The sequence below is a fragment of the Rousettus aegyptiacus genome, unplaced genomic scaffold (genome assembly GCF_014176215.1).
Source record: "Rousettus aegyptiacus isolate mRouAeg1 unplaced genomic scaffold, mRouAeg1.p scaffold_m13_p_5, whole genome shotgun sequence".
Lineage (NCBI taxonomy): Eukaryota > Metazoa > Chordata > Mammalia > Chiroptera > Pteropodidae > Rousettus > Rousettus aegyptiacus.
In genome coordinates this window covers 78860412-78881826 of record NW_023416308.1, presented here as the reverse complement: position 1 = coordinate 78881826, position 21415 = coordinate 78860412, and the positions used below count along the sequence as shown (strand labels likewise).

The following is a 21415-nucleotide window of genomic DNA, read 5'->3' as shown; positions in this document are numbered from 1 at the left end:
ACAGAAGGGACATGTGAGGGTGTGGAGTTTCATCTATATTTGCAGCCTCACCCCAGCCCCAGCATCGCCACCTCAGCTCCACCTCAGATTATCAGACATTAGATTCTCATAGGAGCACCAGTCCCTAGTGCCCAAAAGGTTGGGGACCACCACTATAAATTACTGGTTTCATCAGTGGTGGAAAGAGGTTGTACACACTGCTCATGATGACATGGATGAGGGAGGAGGAGTGTCTTGCAAATCTGTGCATGATGGAAAAGCCTAGCACAGGAACATGAAACACTAGGAGAGCCAGGACGTGAGACACATGGGTACTGAGAGCTTTGAGTTTCTCCGTGTGGAAGGCAATGGCCATTACAGATCTGAGAAGCAGAATGTAATAGAACAACATGAAAGGGAAGTTGGAACCCATGGCAAGCAAGACAACTGACAAAGCATAGAGGCTGTAAAACCATGGGTCAGAGCAGGAGAATTTGATCATATCCTGGTGTAGACAGTAAGAAAAAGAAAGAGTGTTGTCTCAGTAGTAGGAAAAAACAAGGAGAAACATCCTAGGAATGGTGAGAGATGCATGACGAATCCCCCAAAACACTCCAATCTTCAGTACTCGGGAGCTGGTGAGAACTTGAGGGATATCTCAGAGAGATGGTGATGGCCACAGAGCTATCATATGCCATGGCTAAAAGTATGGCTGACTCCATGAAAGAAAAGGTATAGACAAAATAGGGCTGGAAGACACAGATATATAAATGCATATTTAAAAAATTTAGCCATAGCAGTCCTAGCACTTTGGGTGCTAGGTCTGTTCCCACCAGCATGGTCAGAAAGTAGTACATAGGCTGGTGCAGGGAGAAGTCCATGCAGACACTGTGAATGATCACAGTTTTGCTGAGGACTGTTGCCAGGTACACCAAAAAAATTAAGATGGAGATCCAGCAGTGAGTCCATTCAAACCCTGGAAAACCTGTCAGTAGGAACTTGGAAGAGCTAACACTGGAATACTAAAGGTCAGACATGAGGCCCGGAACCCTAGGTATAGCAGAATGATAAGAAGTGACTTTCCTATTTTGCCTTTTAATGAAAGATTATGCCAGGTGAGAATTTATAAAGAGGAAGTTGAGCCATTTAATGTGTCTTCCTAAAACTCAAAGATCTCACATTGAGATGAAAGTATCGAGAAGCGGAGAATTTAGGAGCCCTGTTTTTTATTTTATTAATTAAGTTTGTTGGGGTAACATTGGTTAATACAACTATATAACACTCACGTGTATGTTATCATTTGACATCTGTATATTCTATTGTGTGTTTACCACCTAAAGTCCGGTTTCCTTCACCTACCATATATTTGACCCCCTTTACTCAATTTGCCCTCCCCCTAAACCCTATATTTCACCCCCTTTACATCATCTACCTCCCCTCTATCCTCCACCCCACTAGTAATCACTAGTCTATAATCCTCTGGTAACCACTAGTCTATAGTCCATAACCATGAGTCTCTGTTTGTTTGTCTTATTCATTTGTTTCATTTAGGTTTATATCTTACATGTAAATGATATCATGTGATTTTCGACTTTTTCTGTTTGGCTTATTTTGCTTAGCATGATTATCTTGAGGTCCATCCATGATGTCACAAATAACAGTATTTCATCTCTTCTTATGGTTGAGTAATATTCCATTGTGTATATATATGTGTGTGTGTGTGTGTGTGTGTGTGTATGTGTGTGTCTGTGTGTGTGTGTGTGTGTAACACAGCTTCTTTTGCCAATCATATATCGTAGGACACTCTGGTTGCTTCCATGTCCTGGCCACTGCGGATAATGCCACTATGAACATTGATATGTAAATATCTTTTCAAATATGGGTTTTCAGCTCTTTGGGGTAAATACCCAGTAGAGGGATTGCTGGATCATATAGTAGATCAATTCCTAGTTTTTTGAGGAACCTCCATACCATTTTCCATAGTGACTGTACCAATTTGGAATTCCACCAGCAGTGTATGAGGGTTCCTTTTTTTCCGTATCCTCTCCAGCATTTGTTATTACTTGTCCTGTTGATTATAGTTATTCTAACAGCTGTGAGATGGTATCTTATTGTGAATTTAATATGCATTTCCCTAATACGTAGCAATGTTCAGCATCTTTTCATGTATTTCTTGGCCATTTGTATGTCCTGTAGGGAGAAGTGTCTGTTCAGGTCCACTTCCCACTTTTTGACTGGATCATTTGTTTTTTTGTTGTTGTTGAGTCATATGAGTTCTTTGTATGTTTTGGATATTAGGCTCTTATGGAGGTGTTGGTTATCTCTTTACCTTGTTGACAATTTCTTTTGCTGAGCAGAAGCTTTTTAGTTTGATGTAGTTTCATTAATTTATTTTAGCTTTTACTTGCCTTGCTTTAGAAGTCAAATTCATAAAATCCTCCTTAAGTCCATGGTCCTTGGGGTTAGTTCCTTTGTTTTCTTCTACGCATTTTTTGTTTGTTTGTTTCAGATCTTATATTTAGGTCCTTAATCTATTTTGAGTTAATTTTGGTGTGTAGTGATAGACAATAGCTTAGTTTCTTTTGCAGGTGGCTTTCCAGTTTTCTCAGCACCACATATTGAAGAGGCTTTTCTTTCTTCACTGTACATTTTTGGCTTTTTTGTCAAAAGGTATTTGCTCATATAAATATGGGTTTACTTCTGGACTCTTGATTCTGTTCCACTGGTCCATTTGTCTGTCTTGCTGCCAATACCATGCCGTTTTGATTACTGTCACTTTGTACTATAATTTGAAGTCAGACAGAATGATGCCTCCAGTCTCGTCTTTTTTCTTAGGATAGCTTTGGTAATTCGGGGCCTTTCACACTTTCATACAAATTTGATGATTTTTTATTCTATTTCTTGAAAAAATGCCAATGGGATTTTGATGGGGATTGTAATCAATCTGTATAATTCTTTAGGTAATAAGGGCATTTTAACTATGTTGATTCTTCCAAACCAAGAACATGAGATATCTTTCCTCTTCTTTGATTTCTTTTAATAAGGTATTATAATTTTCATTACATACGTCCTTCACTTATTTCTTTAAATTTATTCCTAGGTATTTTATTCTTTTTGTTGCAATTGCAAAAGGAAATATTTTTTCCCCTTCTTTTTCTGATAATTTATTATTAGAGTATAGGAAATCTATGGACTTTTGAACGTTGATTTTGTATCCAGAGACTTTACTGTATTTGCTTATTGTTTCTAGTAGTGTTCTTGTGGAGTACTTAGGGTTTTCTGTATAGAGAATCATGTCATCCACAAATAGTGACAGCTAGACTTCTTCATGTCCTATTTGGATGCCTTTTATATCTTTCTCTTGTCTGATTGCACTCGCTAGGGCCTCCAATGTTATATTGAATAAGAGTGGTGATAGTGGACAACCTTGCCTTGTTCCTGATCTTAGAGGGAAGGTTTTTAGTTTTTCTCCATTAAGTATATATAATGTTGGCTGAGGGTTTGTCATAGATGGCCTTTATTATGTTAAGATGCTTTCCTTCTATACTGATTTTGTTAAGTTTTTGGATCATAAATGGATGCTGCATCTTTTCAAAGACTTTTTCTGCATCTATTGATATGATCATAATTCTTATATTTTAATTTGTTTATGTAGTGTATCACATTAATTGATTTGTATATCTTGAACTATCCCTGTGCCTCTGGGATGAAGCCCACTTGATGGTGGTGTATAATCTTTTTTATATGTTGCTGTATTCAGTTTGCTAGTATCTTATTTAGGATTTTTGCATCTGTGTTCATGAGAGATATTGGCCTGTAGTTTTCTTTTTTGTGTATTATCTTTACCAGGTTTTGGTATAAGAGTAATACCAGTCTTTGAATGTTAGGTAGAATTTGCTGGTGCAGCCATCTGGTCTTGGACTTTTACTTTTGGCAGGTTTTTGATGACTGTTTCAATTTCAATACTGCTGATCAGTGTACTTACATTTTCCAGTTCTTGATTCAGTCTAGGAAGGTTGTATTTTTCTAAGTACTGGTTGGTTTCTTCTAGGTTATTAAATTTGCTGTTATATACTTTTTTATAGTATTCTATTATGATCCTTTGTATTTCTGTGATATCAGTCATAATTTCCCCTGTTTCATCCCTGATTTTGTTTCTTTGTGTCTTTTCTCTTTTTTCCTGTGTGAGTCTAGCCAGGGATCTGTCAATTTTATTAACCTTCTCAAAGAGCCAGTTCTTTGTTTTATTTATTTTTTCTATTTTTTTTTGTTTTCAATTTCATTTATTTATGCTCTAATTTTGATTATTTCTTTCCTTCTGCTGACTTTAGGGCTCATTTGTTCTTCCTTTTCTAGCTTTTTAAGATGAAGCGTAAGGTTGTTTATTTGGGCTCATTCCTGTTTTTGGAGATAGGCCTGTAATGATATGAACTTTCCTCTTATGACCACTTCTGTCGTGCCCCAAAAGTTTTGATATGTTGTACTATCATTATCATTTCTTTCTATGTATCTCTTGATCTCTTTTTTTATTTCTTTCCTGACCCACTTATTCTTCAGTAGCATGTTGTTTAAATCCATGTATCTGTGGTTCTTCCTGATTTCTTTATGCAGTTGATCTCTAGTTTCAAAGCATACTGATCAGAGAATATCGTCGGGATGACTTCAACTGTCTTATATTTGTTGAGGCTATCTCTGTGTCCCAGTATGTGTTAGATTCTTGAGAATGTTCCATGTGCACTAGAGATGAATGTATAAGCACCTGTTTTGGGATGGAAGGCTCTGTAAATGTCAATTAGGCTCATTAGTCTAATGCGTTATTTAAGGATATTATTTTCTTCTTGAGTTTCTGTTTGGGTGATCTGTCCATATCTGACAGTGGGGTATTTAGGTCTCCTAATACGATGGTGTATTGGTCTGTTTCTCCCTTTATTTTTGTTATTAATTGCTTTACATATTTTGGAGCTCCTTGATTGGGAGCATAGATATGAATACGTGTTTATGTTTTCTCACTGTACGATTCCCTTTATCATTATAAAGTGTCCCTCATTATCTTTTTTTATCTTTTTTATTTTGAAGTCTATTTTGTCAGATATTAGTACTGCTACTCCTGATTTTCTCTGAATGCATTTACTTGAAATATCATTTCCCACCCTTTCACTTTGAGTCTATATTTGCCTTTGGAGCTGAGATGTTTCTCCTAGAGACAGTGTATAGTTGGGTTTTGTTTTTTGATATATTCTGCAACTTTGTGCCTTTTTATTGGTGAATTCCATCCATTTAAATTTAGGTCAATTATTAAAATATAAGATCTTCTTATAGCCATTTTATCTTTTGCATCCTGGTAGCTCTGCGTTTCCATTGCTTCCTTGTTCTTGTGTTTCTGTTTTCTTTATTTTGGTTGGCTATAGTGGATTTTCCTACTGGTCCTTCTTGTTTTCTAGTATATACATCGCTTCTGAATCTTTGGCATGTGTTTACCATTATGAGTATATAAAAGATAATTATGTATATATAGTCATCCATTTTCTTCTGCGTGTACCTTATTTCCATTCCTTTTTGCGAATTTGTATCTTTGAATCCCCTCCTTCAGTCATTGTTATCTCAATTTGTTCCTATTTGTGCTGAATGTTCATTACTATCTTGTTATAACAATTCTCTTATTATTATTTAAGTTTATAATGCGCTGTTCTTAGTAAGGGTTGCACTCCTCTGCTTCCATTTGCCTGATAGTTGCTTTACTCCTAATTATGTTTTTTTATATTTTTTGTCATTTTGTTTTAGGTGAACTGACTTCTTTCAGTATTTCCTGTAGTGCAGGCCTTGTAGTGGAGAATTCCCTAAATTTTCTATGCCTGGAAAGGTCTTTATTTCTCTTTCATATCTAATGGAGAGCTTAGCTGAATACATTATTCTAGGCTGGTAGTTCTTTTCACTTAATAGTTTAAATATTTGATTCCATTCCTTTCTGGCTTGTAAGGTTTGCACTGAGAAATCTGAGGGTAATCTAATGGGTTTACTTTTATAAATTACGTTGTTTTTTTTTTTCCCTCCCTGGCTGCCTTGAGAATTCTGTCTTTGTCATTGATTTGTAATAATTTTAATACGATGTGTCTTGGTGAAGGCCATTTGGGGTTGAGCTAATTGGATGTTCTGTTGACTTCTTGAATTCCAAGTTCCAGCTCATTTCTTAAATTCTATTTGGTTCTTTTTGAGGGTTTCAGTTTCCATGCTCTGCCCATCTAGGTGTTCTTTCAATTCCTGAAATTGTTGATTTGAGTTGTTTTAGACCTTACTGAGTTTTTTCAGAAGTACCATCCTGAATTCTCTGTCACTTAAGTTGCATATTTCTGTAAGCTTATTTTCTGGAGATTTTTCTCTTTCTTTCTGAGATGCCTTACCACCTTGGTTGTTCATGGTGTTTAATGGACCATTTCTCTGCCTGGGCATTAATGGAAATGTATTCTGTTTTTTGTTTTTTTTTTGTTTTTTTTTTGTTTTTTTTCAGAACGCAGATTTATTATATGAAGGTCTCTCTTTAGCCTCTTGTAAAGGCACTTTTCTTTTGGCTTCCCATAGGTGGCATTAAGCCTCTTGGATTTCTGTTTTATATAAAGCTTTAAAAATGCATTTTTATTTTCTAATAGGTATTTTATCACACTCACTACCCTCAGTTTCAATCCCCATCAATGTTAGCAACAGTTTTGGTAACATTTGCTTGGATTTCCCTGGGGGTTCACGGTTTTCTGTCTCGGAGGTCAGGGGGAGGGGGCCTTCTGTGTTGGGATTTGGAGGCCGTGGTTTAGCCTTAGTTTTGCAATTGAGGCTGGTAAAAATCAGCTGTTGTTTCTCCGCAGTCCCTTCCTGCTTCTGTGCTTTCTATTCTGATGACTGGGCACTACTGCCTGCTGCATATAAGTTCTGGCACTTCCAGGCAGGCTGATCAGAGATATTGCCGCACCCTCACCCCTCCCCCTCCTCCTACAAGGAGCTCTGTCAGCTGTGAGAGGCAGCTTCTTTATCCCCCAGTCCATCACTTGACACCCGGGGTTCTGACCTGTAGTAGCTCTTATGCACAGATTCTACTCTCAAACGTGCTGGTGTGCAATTTGTGTGTTTTTTGTTGAGTTTTAGATGTTCGACTTATTGCTGTTTCAAGGGGAGAGATCTGAGGAGGTATCTCACTCTGCTATGTGTTTTCTGCTCTGTACCCTGGAGCCTTGTTTTTAATAAACCTGAGCAATATCAAGGCAGCAAAGATGGCAGAAGGCAGGTCTAGGAGAAAACTGAATTGCAATACTCATCTGGAATTGACAAACTAGGGAAAAAGTCTCTCATTTTTTAAGTCAAATATTTAAAAACTAGGAAATCAAATCATAGGTGGAAAATAATTGAAGATAGAAAGAGGTTTGAAAACAGCCCTGTTGAAACAAAACAAAAAAGAAAAGAAGAGACAAAGACATCAGTAATCAATATAAAAATGTGAATCAGTTGCCTGATGCATAGGTCATCCAATATTTTATATTTTTTGGTAGATGAATATTTCCAAAACAGATAATAAGAACATAGAAGCATTGGTGCCGAAACACTCTAATAGAAACTTAAAACTCCTGCAGTGCCTAGAGGCAGGTTCTCCAAAGGACTTTTGAGTCCTTTGTAACATCTCAAGTTGTGAAACAACACTCACCCAAAGATCTAGTCTGTCTTCCTCACACCTTGGACTTTGGATTGACTTTCTTTTATATTGGTGATTCCTCAGAGTCATTGGTCCAGATAAAACTCAGTTTGCAACAAAACAAAGGAAACATCCACTAAAAGGGTCTTGGAAGCCAAGAAGCATTCTGGGGTAGTGGTGGAGGGTGGGAGGTAAGGTTGGGAGAGAGGCAGGGATTTATAGGATTCTACCTGAACTGCTCTCAAATAAAGGATGACTATTCTTTCCTTGCAAAGACAATTAGCAAAATTGTTAAAAGTTTCCTCTGGCCTGAAGGTAAATTGGTATGACATTCCCTGTAACCTCTCTGTCTTCTCTTTCCTGAATCATTAATATTAATTTACAATCTTTATAATAACTCAAGTCTTATCTGTGAAACTAAACCAGAGGGCACTGAAAAGATGAAAAACTATGATAAAGAAAGAATTTCATGGAGGAATTACTGAAATGAGAAAATGGAGATAAAGTTAGCTTTGTTAGTGAGAGAGTAAAATGCATAAGAGAGTGGACTTTCTCAGTCTCCAAGAAGTCCTAAGTTGAGGAACTGCCAAAACAGCGTGCCCAGCACATAGGAGAAGCAGGAGACCTTAAGTCGTGGCAGGTGCTGCTCCTCTCTCTTTCTCTGTTCTCTCTCTGCCTATTCATTCTGGATGTAGGATTAGGTTTTAAACTTCATAATAATATCAGCTTTTGCACCTAAACAAGGATTAGGCAACCTTGACTCCATGGGGAAAAGGGAGGAAAAAGATAACAAAAATGCCTAGAAAGAAAAATAGTTGGGAAGGAAGAGAGAAGAAAGATTGCAATTTAGAAGGTATTCTGGGCATTGATTTTATTATCTACTAGAAATAGACTGAAATGAAAGAAGATTTATAATAGACAGTCTTCCTCTTCCTCTCACTTTACATGTTAGAACTAGCTGTGGGAAAAAATAAACGATCTAAGGTAAGAAGAGATCTCCTACCTTACTGAAGTATTTACAGCCTCCTCCAAAGATTAATCAGATATTTCTGAGACAATCACCTTGGAGGAAATGTAGGTCCACTTAGGTACCCACATTTTGGTATTTCTCTCATTTCGCTCTTATTGGGGCCAACTTGTCTCTTACAATTGTTCTCATATAATTTCTAATCAAGTATGGGAAACTACATGTGTACTGGTTATTGTTCTAGGATGTCATCATAGACTATTTAAACTTACTGGAACTCAGTTTCCTCAAAGGAAAAATAAACTGTTCAGTAGTGTGTTCCAGAGATAAACACACACATACTCTATGACCCAGCGGTTTCCAGAAATATATATATATATATATATATGTATTTGTATGAGTTTGGACAGAAAAATGTATAAGAATCTTCATAACAGGATTATTCATTATAGTCAAAAGCTAGAAAGAACTGAAATGTCCATCAATAGTAGTAAGTACACATAATGAAATACAATCCTGAATACTATTCTGAAAAATAATCAACTACAGTTATAGCAACAACATGAATGCAATTCATAAATTTTTTTTTGAATAAATAAGGCATAAAGAGCATGGTAACATTCAATTCATATCATTTTTTAAAAGAAGGAAAGAAAGGATCAATCATGATAGGTAAAATAAGACAGATCAGGAAGTGGTTAACCTTGGAGTGAATGAGGCTAGTGATAAAGAGGTAGCATGTGGGGGGTCTTCCCTGATATTTTACTTTTTTAATTCCTTGTCTGAATTGTTATTACATGGGCATGTTCTTTTTGTAATTGTTAATTGAGCTGTGCACTTATGATTGTGTATATTTCTATATAAATGTTGTACTTAAAAAATTTAAAAACAAAATTAAACAATGGAAAATGGATTTCAAGGAATGCCTATGGACTGAGGTATTCTCATATTTGTAAATGGCTTTAATGAAATAGATTTGAAATTTCACCACCAAATCAGCTTTTGCACCTAAATCTAGACAGATAGTCTTAACTCCATGGAGACAAGAGAGGAAATAAAAAAGAATAGAAAAAATACCAAGAGAAGGGAAAGGCAGAGCCTGTAAGAACAACATAAAGAGAAGGTGGCTTCTGGGTAGATTCTGTGCTTTCTGAGGAGTGGTTATGCCACATTTTACACATGATTTTGGAAAAGGTAAATAAGGTAATGCAATCACACAGGTACTAAGTGGCAGAATCAAGGTTCTTCTAATTCCAAAGTCAATGCTATCCTCACTACATAAAACTAAGTCCCCATTCTAGAACAACAGGTTTTTAAAAATTATCACTTCCAATCTAAGTGACATGACTGGTTCATACCCAATGTGTAAGGCCATAAAACCTGAGACACTCTGATTTCCAAAAATGCCTAGCACTGATGTCTCAGATAATGAACCTTTATCACCTCTGGGGCACTCTAGAAATTTAAAGATATAGGAATACTAGAAATCTTAAAAATTAAAATTGTACATCTGCTACAATTTCACAATATAGCAATGGCCAATAAAAGGTAAATTTTGATTCACATGCATAAGAAATGGTCTATTCACACACAATCTAAAAATTCATTGCCAAAGGCCACAGCAAGGGATGCTTCTCATCTATCAGAACAAATGAATCTTAGACGGGAAAGGCAAAGGGCCATGTTAGTCACCTGTAACCCCATGTAAGACCATATATAGGGAAATCTATCCATTTGTAGTCCACCACCTTTTCTCTCTAATAACAAACAACATATGCTGGAGTAACATCTTGGTGAATTCTTTGGAGTACCTACTTTCTTTCCCTAAGGTGCTGTGACTATATTCACAGTTCTCCATTATCCGGTTTAGGTTGGAGTTTCACTGGATGGGTTGTTTTTTGCCCCTCAGAAAACTTACCACCCTAAGATCATGCCCAGCATTACTCTTTGCATAAGGTATTGCAGTCAAGATCCCCATCTCTGTGTAATCAGTCTGGCTAGCAGGCAAGTCATGTTATCTAAGGATGGCCTAGAGGCCATTGCATCACCCCTTTTTGTCTTTGGGGATTTGGATTCCCACCTATTGTGTAGGAGACTTGGATGGTCATTTGGAGCTTTCTTACTGTTAGTCATCATGGATTCCATTGTCTATAACATCTCTCTGTCTTATGCTCTGGGGGCACATTATTTCTGTAATAATAATTATTTGGGCCTAGACTCTACTCTGGCAAAGTATTTGCCTCTTCACCGGGGATGAAGCAGGCAAATTTGATTTTCCTCATATGCTCCTGTTGTAGAGGAGGGTGGAGCTGGAATTTACTGCCAGTATATGAATTCAAACTTTCATTATTAGTAACATTTCTGTCAGGTGGGTAAAGCTGATAATGGTATGTAAATTTCCATAAATAAAACTTGGTTCGGGATTTAAATATAGTTCAATATACTATCCAGAATTTTCTAAGTCTCTTTCTGAAGACCCTACTGATTTGGTATGAGAATGTTTTTTACTGCTGGCAAAGCTATTCTTCTCCACTATGTGAGAATCAGAAAATGAGAGAAGTGATAGAGATGGAGATTATAGATGGCTTCACTGAAGTCAGAGAAATACCTTGGAGAACAATTAGACCTGAGTCTAACAATCTGGGTTTTGGTACTCAGTTTCTTAGAGCATCCCAACAAGTTTCTGTATCTTGAGAATAAGGGTACTGAATTAGATTGTCATGGCCTATTCTGTAATTTTCTGAGGACAATTTTAAATATGTGCAACATTTAAGTATTTATACTCAAATTTTAAATACAAATTTTAGTATAATTAAATATGGAGTCAGTTGCCTGTTTGCACTTTTCTGCTTGATTTTCACCTTTCATTCAGTATTTGTCATTCAGCGTTATTACTTCTGTTTCTTATGTAAGTTGTCTCATATTTTCTTAGATATAGGAAAAGTATTAATATAACGTCCTTCGAGACAGATTATTTATGTCATAACTTAATCAAATCACACAAATCGTAATGGAAATTTCTTAAATACCCAGATGGCCATAGTTAAACAGATGCACTATCTAATATAATTTTTATCATGCTTCTAAATTATGGTTAATAGTGTTTTAATATCATTATTATCATTATTATTTAGACTTCATATACAATCAAAATATATAAATATATAAGATACACATTAAAGAACAGATAGAAAAATAAAGAGATTGTTTGCAAAGTTAATAATCATAACCCTTCTTGTAAGCTTGAATTTTAAGCTTTCTTTGGGTTTGTTGTCAATAAATTGTCTCCAATGATAGTATATTCAGAACTTCTGAACACATAATTCTTTGGATTAGCCTTATAGAAGGTTCTTATCTCTTCAGCCATGTCAAGACCCTTAAGGGCTTGGCCTCAATGTTACTAGTTGCTTTACGCATCTGTGAAGAAAGGGAAAAATAAATGGACTGCTTCTGCCCCCTGCTGGTGCCCACATGGGACCATTAGAGGAAATATCTATCAAAGAGTGACTATAAATTACTGTTCAAAACAAGTTGTGTGAGGGTGTTGTTAAATAATTATGCGGAAGAACAATAAAAAACTTTCACTGTCCTGGCAAGAAATGACAGAAAACTTCCTAACCTGGCAAAGGAATTATACATAAAAGTTCAGGAAGTGTAGAGTCCCAAAGAAGAGGAATTCAAACAGACCCACAACAAGACACATCATAATTAAAATGCCACATGTCAAAGACAAAGAAAGAATCTTAAAAGCAGCGAGAGAAAGGAAGCTAGTACCTATAAGGGGACCCTCATAAGAATGTCTTCTGACTTTTCAATGGAAACTTGTCAGGCCAGAAGGGAATGGCAAGAAATATTCAAAGATATGAAAAACAAGACTCTACGACCACAAATACTCTACCCAGAAAGGCTTTTGATGAAATGGAAGGTGAGATCAAAAGCTCCTAGATGGAGAAAATCTTAAGGAATTTATCATCAACAAGCCAGTATTACAAGAATGTTAAAAGGTCTACTGTAAAAAGAGAAGGGGTAAAAAAATAAAATAAAATAAAAATAACAAATATGAATAATAAAATGGCAGTAACTATGTACCTATCAGTAATCACTTAAAATATAAATGGTTTAAATGCTCCAATCAAAAGACATAAGGTAACCAAATGGATAAGAACACAAAACCCATGCATTTGCTGTCTACAAGAGACCCACTTCAGATCAAATGACACTCACAGATTGAAAGTAAAGGTATGGAAAAAGATATTTCATACAAACAAAAATGGAAAAAAAAGAGCCAAGGTAGCAATACTTATATCAGATAAAATAGACTTTAAAACAAAGTTTATAATAAGAGACAAATAAGGGCATTACATAAAGATAAAGGGATCAATAAATCATGAGGATATAATCTTAGTAAACATATACACACCCAACATAGGAGCACCTACGTACATAATGTAATTATTGACTGACCTAAAAGGAGAGTTCAATAGTAATACATGCATAGTAGGAGAGTTTAACACCCCATTCACACCAATAGACAGATATTCCAGACAAAAATTCAACAAGGAAACAATGGGCCTAAAACACACACTAGACCAGATGGATTTAATAGAGATTTTCAGAGCATTTTACCCCAAAGCAGCAAAATATACATCCTTCTCAAGTGCACATGGAATCTTTTCTAAGATAGACCACATGTTAGGACACAAAATAAGTCTCAATAAATTTAAGAAGATCAGCCATCTTCTCTGATCACAACGAAACTAGAAATCAACTACCAAACTACAAAAAAAAAAAAAAACTAGAAAATACACAAACATATGCAGGCTAAATAACATGCTACTAAACAATGAATGGGTTATCAATGAGATCAAGGAAGAAACCAAAAGATACCTAGAGACAAATGAAAATGAAAACACAACTCAAAATCTATGGAACACAACGAAAGCAGTCCTAAGAGAGAAATTCATAGCAATACAGGTATACATCAAGAAACAAGAAACAATAAAAAGCTCAAATAAACAATCTAACTTTACACTTAAAAGAACTAGAAAAAATACAGCAAACAGTGAATAGAATGAAGGAAATAATAAAGATCAGAACACAAATAAATGAAATAGAGTCTAGCAAAACAATACAAAAGATTAATGAAACCAAGAGATGATTCTTTGGAAGAATAAACAAAATTGACAGACCCTTAGCCAGACTCACTAAGGAAAAAAGAGAGAGCACTCGACTAAATAAAATCGGAAATGAAAGAGGAGAAATAACCATGGACTCCACAGAAATACAGTGGATCATAAGAGAATACTACCAGCAATCATATGCCAACAAATTGGACAATCCGGAAAAAATGGACATATTCCTATAAACATACAATCTCCCAAGATTGAGTCAAGAAGAAATAGAAAATCTGAACATGCTGATTACCACCAAAGAAATAGAATCGGTAATCAAAAACCTCCCCCAAAACAAAAGTCTTGGACCAGATGGCTTCATAGGTGAATTTTACCAAACATCCAAAGAATTAACACCTTTTCTTCTCAAACTATTCCAAAAAATTCAAGAAGAGGGAAGGCTCCCTAACTCCTTTTTTGAGGCCACCATTACCTTTATTTGAAAACCAAAGACATCACAAAATAAAGAAAACTAAGGCCAATATATCTTATGAACATTGATACAAAAATCCTCAACGAAATATCAGCAAACAAAATTCAGCAATACATTAAAAATATCATACACCATGATCAAGGTGAATTTATTCCTGGGATGCAAGGTTGGCACAATATCCACAAATCAATTAATGAGATATGCTGCATTAACAAATCGAAAGATCAAAATTATATGATCATATCAATAGATGCAGAAAATGAGTTAGACAAAATCCAGCATCCATTTATGATATAAACTCTCATCGAAATGAGAATAGAAGGAACATATCTCAACATAATATAGGCCATATATGACAAACCTACAGCTAATACCATACTCAATGGGGAAAGGCTAAAAGCATTTTCCTTAAGGAACAAGACAGGGACGCCCACTTTCACCACTCCTCTTCAACATTGTGTTGAAAGTTTTAGCCTCAGCAATAAGACGAGAAAGAGAAATAAAAGGCATCCAAACTGGAAAGAAAGAAGTAAAACTCTTGTTATTTGCCTATGACATGATACTATATATAGAGAACCCTAAAGATTCCACAAAAAAACTGTAGAATTGATCAATAAATTCAGTAAAGTAGCAGGTTACAAAATAAACATTCAAAAGTCAGTGGCATTTTTATACACCGATGAAGAACTTTCAGAAATAAAAATCAATAAAACAATCCCACTTATAATTGCATCGAAAACTACCTGGGAATCAAATTATCAAGAAGGTAAAAGACCTGTTTTCAAAAAATTATAAGTTATTGAAATAAGAAATTGAAGAAGATTCAAATAACTGGAAGCATATACCGTGTTCATGGGTAAGAAGAATAAACATAGTTAAAATGGCCATCCTATCCAAAGCAATCTATAGCAAGGGCATTTTTTTTTAGAGGCTAGAACAAATAATCCTAAAATTTATATGGAACCATATGAGACCTCGAATAGCCACAGCAATATTGAGAACGAAGACCAAAGTTGGAGGTATCACACTACCTGATATTAAACTATACTATAAGGATACAGTAATCAAAACAGCATGGTACTGGAATAAAAACAGATACATTTATCAATGGAACAGAATAGAAAGTCCAGAAATAAATCCATGCCTATATGCTCACTTAATATATGACAAGGTAGGTAAGAATATACAATGGAGTAAAGATAATCTCTTCAATAAATGGTGTTGGGAAAATTGGACAAATACATGCAAAAACCAAAAAAGCTAGACTACCTTCTTACATTGTATACAAGAATAGGCTCAAAATGGATTAAAGATTTAAAGTTCTGAAACCATAAAACTTCTAGAAGAAAACATAGGCAGTAAACTCTCTGCTATTACTAACAGGATTTTATTTTTAGATATAACTCTTCATGTAAGGGAAACAAAAGAAAAATAAACAAGTGAGATTACATCAAACTAAAAAGTTTTTGTACAGTAAAGGAAACCATCCACAAAACAAAAAGACAACCTATTGTTTGGGAGAAGATATTCAATAATGATACATCTGATAATGGGTTAATATTCAAAATATATAAAGAACTTATACAACTCAATAACTAAAAGGCAAACAGTCCAATTAAAAGATAGATAGAATGTCTGAACAGATCCTACTCCAAAGAGAAAATACAGATGGCTAATAGACATATGAAAAGGTCCTCAAGGTTGCTAACCATCAGAGAAATGCAATAACACCACAATGAGATATCACCTTATACCTGTCAGAATGACTATCATCAAAAAATCACAAAAGAACAAGTGTTGGAGAGGACGTGGAGAAAAGGGAATGCTCATAAATTCTTGGTGGGATCGCAAATTAGTACAGCTGCTATAGAAAAAAGTTTGGAGGTTTCTCAAAAAATTGAATCTGGCTATACCTTTTAACCCAGAAATTGCACTTCTGGGTATTAATCCAAAGAAAACCAAAAAAAAAAAAAAATTTGTAAAGATCTATGCATCCCAGTATTCATGGCAGTACAATTTACAATAGCCAAGATATGAAAGCAAACTAAATGCCCATCAACGGATGATTGGATAAAGAAGTTATGGTTCATATATACAAAGGAATATTACTCCGCCATTAAAAAAAATAGAAATCCTACCACTGGTAACAACATGGATAGACCTAGAGGTTATTATGCTAAATGAAATAAGTCAGACAAAGATAAATACCATATGATTTCACTTATATGCAGAATTTAAGGAACAAAAAGAATAAACTAATCAAAAACAGACTCACCAATACAGTGTACAATTTGGTGACAAACAAAGGGGAGGAGGGTTGGGGGACAGGGAGAATAGGGTGAAGTATTAAAGAAGTACAAATTAGTAGTCGATAGACGGTCACAGGGATGGGGAGCATGGCATAGGGAATGCAGTTAGCATTAATATAGTGGCTAGGTAAAGGGGCAGGTGAGGGAAGGAGCAAGTGGGGAGGTCGTTTTATGAACTATATAGATGTCTAAACAATGTACTGTATACTTGAATAAATTTAAATAAATAAAATTTTTAAAAATCTCCACATTTATTTCTCTCGTATTGCTCAAAGACTGATATTCTCTGTGGAGCCACCATTAACATTTGTGGCTAGTTTAAAGAAGTCTGAATGAAAGTATGTGCTTTTAATACATGCCTATATCCAAGAATGTTTCGTTATTTTGTCATCAATCTCAGGGCCTTGCCTATATATCTGGGTCAGGCTGGGTATGATAGGAATCATATTTGAGTTTTGAGTGCTGTACTCAAGGTCAGCATGAATTCCTAGGGCAGTATCTGTTTTACATGTCATAGAAACCTTATATATGATGATACAAGACTGGTAAGTATATGGCCAGCTAGGATCTGATGTATACATTATTGTGTGAGTGTTTAGATCTCGTGGCATTTTTACAATGTATTTGTATTTACCTTGTTTGTATATCTCTGTAATTTCACTATTTTTAACTCATAGATTACTTCATTAATTCATCAATTGTTTAATAAATAGCCACTCTATACTAAACCTCAATTCATATAGTAATGAGCAAAACCAGACATGGCTCTAGAGCTCCCAGTAGATCTAATAGACAATGAGCATATTACAAGTGCTTAAATACAAATCAATATTGCAATGACGGTAATGGATTTGAGAACATGCAAGAAAAAAATGATGGTGAGGTAACAAAAATCCCTCTGAAGAAGCAACATAGAATTGAAACCTGAATGAGGACAGGAACTTTTGTGCAATACTTGAAGTAAATAATTCCAAGCAGAGAGAAGATCAAGGACAAAAGTCCTGAGACAGGAATACTCTTAATTTGTTTTGAGGAAGAGAGAGATGCTTGGAGATTGCAGAGTGAAGGCAACACTAGTCTATGATGTGGGTGAGGTAGGTGGGCCAGGTCTAGGATGATTTCTGAAGATGATATTTTACTATAAGAGTAATGAGAGTCCATTAGACTTTTTTTCACCAAGGACTTATGTAATCGAGTAGATGTTTATAGAAAAGCAGTCTGGTTTCTCTGGGGAGAATACATTTTTAGGGAGCAAGTGCAAAAACAATAAAACTAGCTATTAAATTATTATAATAATCCAAAGAACAGGTGACAATGTTATGAACCAAGACATCAACGATGTGGTAAGGGAAAAGTGAACAGATTCAGGGTATGATTTTAGGGTTTAAAAAATAGAATTTGATGAAAGATTTGATAAAAAGGAGAGGGAAAGAAAGTGAGAAATTATGAATAACTCTGAAGAGTTGTCTTTAAGCAATTTGTGATTGGTGGAGTTATTTTATGATATTAGGAGAAAATGGAGAGAGAATAGATTTCTGAGGAAAACCAAATATTTTATTGTTATAATTTTAAGTTTTAGATTACCTTCCCGGGTGGAGATATCTAGTAGGCAGCTTAGTCCATGAGTCTAAGCTCAGAGGAGAAATAATTACTTAGAGGTGAAAATTTTAGGCTATACTAGTGAGCTGAAGCTGACACTGTCCCCACTCTTTGGGCACTTACAATTCAATGTGTGTAACAGGGACATTAGTCAAATAAGGAGGCTAATGAATGCCAAATTATAAGTTGAATAAATTTTATAAAAATAAATATGTTATCAAAATAATAAATACATGTGGTACATGTTTTAGTTAAAGGGCTTCCCAAAAAGTGATGGTTGAACTCCAGAGGAAAAATTCAATATTGTTTCACAAGAGAAACTTCCCAACCTCTTCCTCCTCCTTGTGAAAGAACATCTTAAAATCTCATGAACGAGGAAAACTGACAAGTTTTTCTTCAAAGAGCAGGGAAACTCTAAGCATTGGATGAAAAAAATGTTTTTAAAATAGTGAGCTAAATTATTTAATGCTGACAGGGACAAAGGTATATTCAGAGATCAGCCTGAGGAGCTAAGATGAATAATAGATCATTAAAGGGAGCCAGAATCTAAAGCTACTTTATCATATTGGAATAATTAAACATGAAAGCCAGTATAGACTCTCGAACATCTGTCTACATTACAAGAACTTTTCCATCTTTTGTGATGAATCACAGGCCAGAACTCAAAGCAAGAGACTTTGCAAAGAAGTCAATCAATTTTGCTGCAATGAGAGTTTTTAAAAATCTAGACTTAGCATTTGACATTAGTCTTATCTTTAGAGTGGCACATTCTAAGGAAGAGAATACAACTGCTTGATCTCTTCTATAAATGCATATTAAATGAACACTCAACTGATCAATTGAATGAATAAATAACTACACATAAAACACTGGGCTGATGTCAGAAGGTGCAGACCTTTAATTTGAGTTTCTATGCCACAAGGGCAGAGATGAGACAAACATCTCAGGGGGATAGCACTCCTGTGGGAAATCATTCATCAAAGGTCTCATGAATAAATGCTCCCCTCTGCCTTTTACCAAAGAAGAAATAGTAATTGTTGGCTATGTCATTTGGAGTGGAGTAAAACAGGAACATCTTTACTAAGTACTATTTGGACGAAAAATACACTTGGAAACAGACTGCACACAAAAAAATGATGGGTATGAAGTGACTACTTAAATGAAGTTATGATAGTCAAGTGCAAAGTTTATCCTTCACTTTAAATACTTAATGAATTGAGTTTGGGCCGGGGGGAGAATAATAAGGACTTTGAGAACCTTAACTCTCAATTTACAGGACCAGCATCTCACCAGCATCCCTGAAAAAATGTCCCTGACAACATATCCTTTCTGAAAACTCACTTTCCACTTTAGTCTATTTGTTTTAACATGTGGCTTCGAGGGGTCGCTCTTCACCTGGCCAGTGGATGAATAATGGCTCTTAACTAACATCAGGACAAGATCATATTCTTGTATGTAATATGCTTCTAAAAATCAGAGTTGATTGGCTATATTTTGTAAAGTTAGTTAACTTCTAGCATAGTTTTGTTTACTTCACGATTCTATCTAACTCATCTGAAATTAAAGCATTTCTTTTGAAATATATACTCTTGCTACCTGGAGGATGTATTTTAGTCTCAGAATGATTGCTTCAGTAAGCCCTGCCATGAATTCCTCATCCTTCCTTCTTACTGGATTTTCAGGCCTAGAGCAGCAATACCCTTGGCTCTCCATTCCTTTCTCCACTATTTATGCCATGGTGCTTCTGGGAAATTGCATGGTGCTGCACGTGATCAGGACTGAACCGAGCCTGCATCAGCCCATGTTCTATTTCCTGGCTATGCTGGCCCTCACTGACCTGTGCATGGGGCTGTCCACTGTGCACACAGTGCTGGGGATCTTATGGGGGCTCAGCCAGGAAGTCAGCCTGGATGCCTGCATTGCCCAGTCCTATTTCATCCACGGTCTGTCCTTCATGGAGTCCTCCGTCCTTCTTGCCATGGCTTTTGACCGCTACGTTGCCATTTGCCACCCACTACGCTACTCCTCCATCTTAACTAATGACAAAGTCATGAAAATCGGGGTGGCAATCTTATGCAGGAGTACTTTACTCATACCTCCAGTGATCATTCGTCTAAAGTTCTTAAATTACTGCCGTCCCCACATCCTCTCTCACTCTTTCTGCCTGCACCAGGACCTTCTCCGCCTAGCCTGCTCAGACATTCGATTCAACAGCTACTATGCCCTGATGCTGGTCATTTGCACATTATTGTTGGATGCTGTTCTTATCCTTTTCTCCTATGTCTTGATTCTTAAATCAGTTCTGGCAATTGCCTCTCAGGAGGAGCAGCATAAGTCACTTCAGACCTGTATCTCCCACATCTGTGCTGTCCTCGTGTTCTACATCCCTATCATTAGCTTAACAATGGTGCACCGCTTTGGCAAGCATCTCTCTCCCATGGTCCATGTCCTCATGGGCAACATTTACATCCTTTTCCCACCTTTGATGAACCCCATCATCTACAGTGTCAAGACCCAACAGATTCGTAGCAGAATACTCAGAGTTTTTTTTGTGAAAATATACTGATATACTTAGGTCTTTTGACAAACAAAAAAGAATCAACAATAATAAGTATACAAAAATCAATACAACAAAAATTTTACTAGAATTAGAGTTTTACCCTGAGTCCTTGATTCTTGATTTAAAACAAAACGAAACAAAACACTTTCAGTCTCGTCAGAGACTCACCTACAGATACATCTCGTTTAAACTTATGTCCTGGAAGCAAGTTGTTCTTTGGGCTGGAGGTGGGAGACTCCATTTAAAACATTTCATAAACCCTACCAACTGTTGATATGTGTAAAATAAGATATATGTAGGTTGTTACATAAGTATGATGTATTTCAAAAAAGTATGAAAGTAGTTGATGTGTCCAAAATAGATTTTGAAGCATTTTATTTGCAGTAAAACAAAGCTAAATTCAAGTCCTAGGGCTTCCAGGTTTAAAATCAGATAACTTGCAGTTTCTTTAATTCTCTGAGATTCAGTGAATTAATCTTCAAAATAGGAACAATTCCAAACTCCTGGGAATTTGTAATAATTAGATGAGCCAGCATTGTCCAATAGAATATTTTCTTAAATGATGGAAATGCTCTATAATTTAGAATTATATAGATCACTATAGAACAATAGCTACATATGGCTACAGAACACTTGAAATGTATGTAGAACAACTGGGCAAAAGCTTTCTAAATTCTGGTTAGTTAATTTATATTTAAATATTAAAAGACCATTCTATTGGACAA

At 35.7% G+C, this 21415-nt stretch overlaps 1 protein-coding gene across 1 annotated transcript; it reads left to right on the top strand.

The window, feature by feature from the left end:
* Window positions 1–19733: 19733 nt before the first annotated feature.
* LOC107505712 (olfactory receptor 51V1) lies at window positions 19734–20696 on the top strand. Its single transcript, XM_016135995.2, has one exon. The coding sequence runs from the start codon at window positions 19734–19736 to the stop codon at window positions 20694–20696; it is 963 nt and encodes a 320-aa protein (XP_015991481.1).
* Window positions 20697–21415: the final 719 nt, after the last annotated feature.